The sequence below is a fragment of the Drosophila navojoa genome, chromosome X (assembly GCF_054131105.1).
Source record: "Drosophila navojoa isolate 15081-1374.11 chromosome X, UAZ_NAV_1.0, whole genome shotgun sequence".
NCBI lineage: Eukaryota > Metazoa > Arthropoda > Insecta > Diptera > Drosophilidae > Drosophila > Drosophila navojoa.
This window is the reverse complement of record NC_142895.1, coordinates 25,613,467-25,622,244: the sequence shown is the minus strand read 5'-3', so window position 1 is coordinate 25,622,244 and position 8,778 is coordinate 25,613,467. Positions and strand designations below refer to the sequence as shown.

General features: G+C 44.0%; 1 protein-coding gene across 1 annotated transcript; it reads right to left on the bottom strand.

Moving 5' to 3' along the window:
* Positions 1-7,512: 7,512 nt before the first annotated feature.
* Positions 7,513-8,367, bottom strand: LOC149090749 (uncharacterized). Its single transcript, XM_089263581.1, has one exon. It carries the CDS (start codon positions 8,302-8,304, stop codon positions 7,513-7,515), a length of 792 nt encoding a protein of 263 aa, XP_089119707.1. The 5' UTR covers positions 8,305-8,367.
* Between the last annotated feature and the right edge of the window lie 411 nt (positions 8,368-8,778).

Genomic DNA, 8,778 nt, shown 5'->3' with positions numbered 1-8,778 from the left:
CCAAACGTTGCGCCAACATAAATTGAACTTTCTCTTAGCACGAAAAAATATATTTTCTCACTCAGTGTCTGAAAAGTTTTATTCGTTGGCAAACTGTATCTAGATTTTACTATGCTTCTCTTTTCGCGTTTGCTTACCAATGGTGGGCGACCTCAACGGGGTTTTTTTCCATTAATTCCTGGGTCTTTGAGTAGACTTTCTACAGTATCTTCATTTCTTCCCATATTCTCTGCAATTTCGCGGGTGGACATCACCATATCACGCAGTGCCACAATTTAGCCACGCTGCTGCCTCTGGTATGAAGTTTACCACTTTGTGTAGCTGTTCTCGAGTGCCGTGTTGCAATCGACAGTTTACAGCGCGAACAGCGAAGGCAATAGTGGTTTATTACAATAGCATACAAGGCGATAGGACTGCCTGACATTTTTTAAAATTTGAATAATTTTAAAAAATAATCACTCAGTTTTGATTGATTTGTAATATTTAATTATAAAAGACGTAAATATTTGAAATCAAAAGTATGACAATCCACTCAATATGATGTAGCAAAGACATTATAATGATATCTTTCAAAAAAGGGAGAACGACCGCCTTACAAGTCAATTGACTTAATTTAATTTAGCAGCTGCAGGTAAATACCTATGTCAAACGAGTTCAAAGGCTGAGGCCTTGCTTTAAACTGTTCGACAGAGTCCTCCATAACTGATACTATAACTACAGGAATATAGCCTTCAATATAACAATCATTCTTAGGATCCGTTTGCATTCATTTGCTACCGTTAAAAATTATATAGTTATTATTATTGATGGGTTCTGATCTTGGTATTAATCACGGAATCCGATCGTCATATTTTTCATGATGGAGTTTCCTTTGCTGAACGGAATCCATTAGCATTATTCACCTATAATAATTGATAAGCAATTTAGGTGGCGATTGCTTATTTGCAATGCTCCAGCGCCACATATTTTGTGATACAATCTTGAATGTCGTCCGCATCGGGAGAGCATTGATGGTTCTTACAGGCCACAATAATTTTTCAAAGTATTCGAAGACAGTGTGTGAACAGGCTATGAGAGAAAAGGGGCTGTAATAGATCTGCAAGAGGTGGAGATTTCGGCTGTACGCAAGTTAATTCTATTTAGTTTATCGTCAGCGTTTTTTCCCTTTTTTTCAGCCAGAGAGGGAGTATTACAGTGTATTTAATGTTGGTGCATTTCTTTTGGATTTTGACTGCATTCCGATTCTAACCGATTTAGCCACAGGCTTTGAAAAATAATTTCATTTTCGGGATAGGCACATTTCTCCATTCGATGGTAAAGAGCCCCTCTTGCTGCAGAAGCATGGACCGCAAATAAGAGTTACGCATTTAAAAAAAATAGAACGTTTTCCATTTGTTTAGTTTTAAGAACATTATTTTTTTTATAGAATCTGCACTTAGGTTAAGAGCAGAGAATGCCTTTCCTCCGTAACCTGTGTGGCAGGCACCGAGTGAACTACCTCGGCAAGACGGTAAAATCGAGGATAAGTGAACTTTTTGCCCTCCCAATAGAACATAATGTCCACGTTTAAGTCTATTGACTTTGGGGAATATCCATAAATCTCGGTTATGGCCAATTTGAGTTCCTGTTCGTCCTCTTCCTCAGACTCTTCACAGACGCAACCTCAATAGAATTCAAATTGGCGTTTAGAAATGAACATGTGCTTTGCGATGTCAATTCAAGGCCATTGCCCAGTTGAGTCGACGTTGCCTGTGATGCTTCTGGAGAAGTTCCTTTATCAATGGTTTGGCTCTCCTGATAATAAAAGCAAAATAGATAATTAATAATTGCTATTGGGCTCACCTTTTTATTAGGGCAAGTCTTTGGCGCATCAATCCGCCAGCTGAAGTGGATTCATGAGAAGAATCCGTCAAATTCTGGGATCCAAATAAATTGAAGAGAGAATTACCTTATCTGTTGTGAGTGTCTCTTCACGCTTCTCCAAGCTTTTGGCTAGATCCTCAGTATGGATGTTGCTAGCCATAGGCTTTATCATTAATTTGGTTTCCAAGAAAAGCTTGTAGAAGTCCCCAACACAGAACTGCCCGGCACAGACAACAGAACTTTGATGTCAACCCATTGCTTCTTTGAGAGCTGCAAGTTTTCAGGCAAGTGTTGCCGGATGGACTCCTCATATATGCATACACTTCTTAGCATTTCAAAACTTGAACTCCATCTGGTGGGCACATCAATGATTTACAAGTTCTCGCGCACTTGCAACAGTTGCATCGCTTGCGTCATTGCTCAAAAAATCTTTTACGGCTAATTGCAAGGAGTGAACAGCACATCGAATGGATGAGGTCGAACAAACATTTATGCTGTCCATCAGCTGCTCATTTTCGATATCAGCACTGAGCACACTCTCGAGGTCCTCGTTGAAACAATCAATGGCCTTTATGACATTTCTACCATTGTCTGGTGTTATCGTATATAAAATTCTGCCAAAATATTTTCGATTTCTATGCACAAATTGTGCCCTATGTGTTGGCGCTGCAGCCCTAGAGCGTTTTGCTAGTTGTTCCAGATGCTGTCGCTCCAGTTGTTGTTGTTGATGTTGTTTCTGCTGCTGTCGCACCTCCTGGTGCAGCCTAGTAGCGAAAACGCTCTTAAATTTGGGCGTTTTCAGTGGCAGCTCCATAGTATATGGAGCACCCTCGTCGGCTTCGTGAGGCGCCATTTCGGTGCAGCGCCTCTTCAAGGCCACTGCCATATTTTTTTAATTCTTGAATGCAATAGTTTATCCATACCTATTTGCATATGGGGATGTAGTGGCAGCGGCAATTCATGGGGTAGCAGTGGTGGCACTTGTGTGCATTTTTTGAGATCGTTTCGTTCGTTTTCTTGTTCGTGTACGTGTTCGTGTAGTTGAGCGCTTGCTGTCACAGCGCTCGTCATTACGCAGCTTCTGCCACCGTTGTCCGTTTTGTCGCTCGTGTGCATGCGTGTGTGCGTTGGAGAGTGAGTGTTTGTTTGATTTTTCTTTGTCGCATCTATGTCGTCTGCATTTGGCGCCCCTGTCTGTGTGTTTGTGTGGGTCAGTGTATTTTCGGCATTATTGGCGGCAAGCGGTTTGGCTTGCGCGTCAGAGTGAGTGTGTGAGTGAGAGTGAGCGTGGGCGTGAGAGTGAGCATGCGCAACTGCATTTGCTGCAGCCTGTGTGTCCGTGTGTGTGCTCGTGTGCATGTTTATTTGCGCTCGAGCATTATCCACAACGGTTACGCTCTCACTGTCACTTTCACTCGCTTCCAGCACCGGTATGCCATGATGTATTAGTGTGTGTGTGTTTTTATTTTTTGGCGCTCCTTTTTGCCTTAGCGACGCTAGTAGGGGTCGAGGTACAAGTGTACTCTCCTCTAGCAATCTTGTCATTTTGGGTATATATTCCGGTGATGATCTCGGGCGACACCTCCTTGTCCAGGGAGCGCTCCTCCATGGCTGGGATGACGGCGATGTCGCACCAACGACGAAATAGCTCACGTGTGTTCTCCGACTCATTAGAGGAATCCATCATCGACGCCATTTTCAGTTGCTGGTTATTCCACTTGTCAATTTTAATTTGTGTTGTTTTTTTTGAGTAGACTTTCTACAGTATCCTCATTTCTTCCCATATTCTCTGCAATTTCGCGGGTGGACATCCCCATATCCCGCAGTGCCACAATTCTGCCACGCTTCTCCTCAGTTAAACGGACTATATTCGACAAGGTGTCATACTCTGTCGAAGGCTTCTTCATTATCGAGAAAGGCGACATGCTCCTCGTTCCTCAGAGCTTCTGGTATGAAGTTTACCACTTTGTGTAGCTGTTCTCGGGTGCCGTGTTGCAATCGGAAATCAAACTGGATGTTTGGGGTTGCTGTAGTTACAGCCTCGATGATGAGAATCAGTCAGAGAGCTGGGAGACTGTCAAACTATGTTTGTTGATACTTGGGCATTTTGACACGAGACGAGTGGATGAATGTCTTTTTTCGTATTTTTTGGAACTCCATAAGTGAATTATTTTCATCACCAGTTGATTCTTTATTAAATTATGTAAGTGTGGTGTCTCTTAATTATTTTGACAACCGTACTTCCATTTTGGCGCAATAATCTGCTTGTATACTGTCACCTCACCTTACAGTGACAGTTCACAGCGCGAACAGCGAAGGCAATAGTGGTTTATTACAATAGCATACAAGGCGATAGGACTGCCTGACATTTTTTAAAATTTGAATAATTCTAAAAAATAATCACTCAGTTTTGATTGATTTGTAATATTTAATCATAAAAATTAATTAATTTAATTTAATTTAATTTAATTATAAAATTCTGCCAAAATATTTTCGATTTCTATGCACAAATTGAGCCCTATGTGTTGGCGCTGCAACTCATTTATGCCCAATGTCTTTTCTTCAATGGCATGTTTTCTGTAATATTGAACGTTTACACCCAGAATGCGTTTGGAATGTCGATAGCATGATGCATAACATTCCGTGATGTAATGGGGCTCATCTGCAACCCATTAAAGCTTTGGTCTGTCAGCGCTTTAAAAGGTGCAGAATTAACAAGAGCGAATGTCACTTTTTCATCTGTCACCGATTGCACGCACGCTTTCTTGACTTCGTTTGTCGACATAGAAATAGTAAATTTCGTTTTCTTCTCCTGAGGTTCACGTGTGTCTTGGTTCAACTCAGACATGTACTCATCGGCATGGCACTCCTGAAGATGTCTCTTCAAATTAGTGAAATGATTGCCCTTGAAGTAACGCTTGCAAATTTTGCAATCCGTTACATCTTGCTCCACTTTAAAACAAAAAACCTCGCGGACAATAGCATCACGTTTACGACCCATCGCAATCAATCACCAAATTGCACACAAAAAGCCTAACAATGCTGCGTTAACCACTTCTTATCGCAAATCGAATTCTAAAAATAGGGTTTTAACGGTTCTCTCCGTTGCACAGTGGGTCAAACGGCCCATTTAGTTTCTTTTTTTTTTTCGAAGGAAGCATAGTTCTCCTAAAACTATTTCCAGTCACTGGGGGGTGCACTTCCCCATGCACACAAGTGCACAGATGTTTTGTCCAAAGCTCCTTTTCAGATCGTTGGGCCCAGGCTCACTTTACATTTATATTAGCCGTAAGCATTAACTGATTTTTGTGTCATCAAAATATATATATTTATGGGAAGGTCTGTAACAAGAAGTGCAATATATATACCACCCTAGTAACAACAACCAGGCCAGGTTGAAGACTCCAGCTATGGTTATTTCTCTGCAGCTGTACTCTGGATGTACGCATCCCAGTTTGGTTGCTGGCTGCGAGGGACAGTCGATACGGGTCAGCCAGAGTTCCTATTCCAGTTCTACGCCAGGACATTGGGGACGGCATGCTTGTGCCAAGCAATCTCTGATAGCGCCGCCTTGGGCGCCAGGTCATTTTGGTGAGTTGCTGCCGCTTTCTGTGCCGTCTCAAGTAGCTTGCATCACTGGCACATGCATCTATCCTGTGCAGCGCCATCTGGATACTTCTCGCTGTCATAGTCCAGCATATTAGCAATACATTAAAATGTATGTATTTGCGAGTACGCTGTGTGTGCTTCTGGGGTGAGTCTACATGTGTTTGCAGAGCTGTGTCCAGGGTCCTTCGTTGCTCCATGGCAGTGTCAGCATCCAGTTCCTGTTCCAGTCTAATCGTTACTCTTTCCAGTCCTTCGTCAAGTAGCAGATCCTGCGAGGCAACCTGCAGATTCTGTGTACACATAGGCTGGGTCTGCAAAGTGCCTGTAGTAGTTTCAGAGATGGTAGCTGTTTGTTGCAGTGGTCTATCATTAGGTATGGAGACAGGTTCTGCTGTTATATTTTCGGCTTGTGCTTGTGCCACTGATTCTAGATTTGGAGTGGCTACTTCTGTCCTCACAGTTTGTGTGGTCATTGCCAGTGCTGTTATTGTCTCCATACGTGGCTCCTCGATGTAGTCAGGGACTATTATGCGTTGTATGGAGAGAGGTTGGCCCTGTATTCGTTCAATTACTTGTTCTCTGGTGAGTTCTCCACTCCAGTATTGACGTTTCAACGTGTTTATGATGGACTCGCTGAATCTGGTTGGCGGTCGCATCTGGCGCTCTCTTATACGTCTTGCCTGATCCAGTGCCTGTCTCTCGGCTTCCTCACGCTCGCGATCTTCTTCATGAATGCGCAGTAATGTTGGGAGGTCTTCTCTGTGTTGCCGTTGCTGGTTGTTGATGTCTTGTGGCTGTAGAGGCAGTATAGAGTGTTGTAGAACTGGCAAATCGATCACTGGCAAGTTTAAAGGCCTCGTCAATCGAGTTAATTCCATAGGAGTCGCTTTTTTTTAAAGTTGTGTGCACGATAGTACACGAGGGGGGTTCGCTCGCGACTAATGTTAGCCGCAGCTCGCCTCATTTATTTGCTTCATTACTATAGAGCAACATATGCAAAAGTTATAAACGTATAAATACGTGGCAGCATTGCCTATTATCTTATGTTAATTTTAAATTATTCGGGCAAGGTGGCAACCTTCCCTGTTAACATTACAGCGTTGTGTCTTTAGGGACGATGTGGCAACGTTATTGTTTACAAACAATGGTTACATAAATGCAATTGAGGAAAGTTAATATAAAATTTACATTAATTAGACAGAAACTAATGTTGAAAGATGCGTAAATGATGACTTCGTGGATGGTCTGGAGTTTCAAGTCCGAGCTGGCAGTGTGAGTATGATCAAGATAGATGAGAAGTAATTGTTGTTTGTTTTGCGTAGCAATTGACGGAGCAGAGTCCATGTTTGGCGAAGCGCCTCGACCTGAGGAACAGTGACAGGCTTTGTAGGCAGGGATGCTGGCTCACATGTGTGGTTGCATATGCGCATAAGCACTGGTCATGCCGTCCGGCCATATGCGCATTCCAAACTGTCATCCGCTTTATAATCCTTACGGGCTGCTACGCGAATGGCGAGGGTTGTGTGGACGACGCTTCGAGATGGCGAATATCCAGGTTAAGCGGTGATGCATGTCAGCAAGGGAGTACACTGGCCAGCTGTGTAGGCAGGGATGCTGGCACACAATGGTTTGTGGTTGCATATGCGCTCAGCACAGCCAGGACAATCCAGCTTGAATGCAAGTCGCTCCACTCTAGCTCCAAAAGGTGCATGCATCCGAGTTTGAAGATGTGTATTTGTATCGGGTAATACGCTACGGGTAGCGAGGAGTCGCGAGCCAGTAAGGAACACACCAAGCACGCACACAGGTAGGCTGATTAGGCAGGGATGCAATCTACAATAGTGTGTGACAGCATATGCGCTAGGCACTCCCGTGTCCATTGGCAAGTATGTATTCCGCAGTCGAGTGATGTGCTGGGTGTTTTGTATTGTAGCCGTAGGAGCTGTGCTCATTGGATGAGATGCATTTACAAGCAGGCTTGTAATATGATATGTGCGCTGTGTGGGCATTGTGCAGAGCTTAAGCGACAAGGCATGTCAGTCAGAAGGTGCGCTGGCCGGCTGTGTAGGCAGGGATGCTGGCACACAATGATTTGTGGTTGCATATGCGCTCAGCACAGCCAGGACAATCCAGCCTGGGTGCAAGTCGCTCCAGTGGGTTTGCAGTGGGCTGTGTGGTAAAGTTTGCCTCTCCGATGGCGTCATCCAGGCGGATTAAAAGTGGTATGATGTCGGTGACATTAGCCAGAAATAGCGGTGCAGGCTTCGCGTTGAGGTGCGCGACGCTTGCACTAGTTAAAGTGGTAGCGGCAGCAGCAGCAGCAGCAGCAGTAGTAGTAGCAGCTGCAGCGACAGCGTTGGGCGGCATGACTTGCTCTTTAGTTGCTGAGCAAACTTTACTGGCGAGGCAAGTTGCCTCTCTCTGCGTGTCCTCAGTCCTGGTGGTCCGTATTAAGTCGTCAATTGGCAGGCAGTCCTCGTCGCTGCCATCCAGATCAACTGCGCCCAGCTGCGCAGTCTTCTTTTTGGGGCTGCCGCCTTTTTCCGCAGTCCTCTTTGTTGCTCTCTCACTAGAGAGCGGCTTTGTAGCACTTTGCACTGCATTTTTCGCAGCGTGATATCCAGCGACAATAGAATCCGCAGAAGTGGAAGGTATTGGCTTTAATTGCTGAGCCGCAGCTCGAGAAGTTGTTGGTTGTGCCATAACCACACTTTTCTTCATCGGCACTTTCAATGGCGTGGGCGCAGGCGCAGATGGCTGCGACCTAATCGGAGAGTCGATCACCACGTCCATATCCTCCTCACCGTCATCTGCCGTATAGCCCCTAGGCATTGCAGCAATTTAATTTGCAAAATTTAGTTGCAAAAAACTGGATTTAAATAGATTATTTTTTTCCTTTTTTGCTGTGGACACCTCGTTCATGATCAAGAGGTAACGCGACGGGATCTCCTGGTCCTTTAGCGCATTCGGTAGTGTGGGGGGCTCTTTGTCACCTCTGCGACCTTTCTACACAAATGTTAATTATGTTAGGATCCCGAAATTTTGATAAGAAAAGTCCGCAGAACCGAAGAGAAATGGAGAGGGAAAAACGAAAACAGAGTTTTTTCTTATACCAGAACCAAAAAAAAAAAAAAAAAAACAAACTTTATGCTAATAATCCACTATTTTTATACCCTGAACCCATTGAAAATGGGAATTCAGGGTATAATTTTTTTGTGAAAAAATATGTAACAGGCAGAAGGAATCATCGCAGACCCCATAAAGTATATATATTCTTGATCAGCGCGACGAGTTGATTCGATATAG

Bases quoted from the DNA above. Each gene is read 5' to 3' on its own strand.
- LOC149090749 (XM_089263581.1), bottom strand. From the start codon at position 8,304: ATGCCTAGGGGCTATACGGCAGATGACGGTGAGGAGGATATGGACGTG.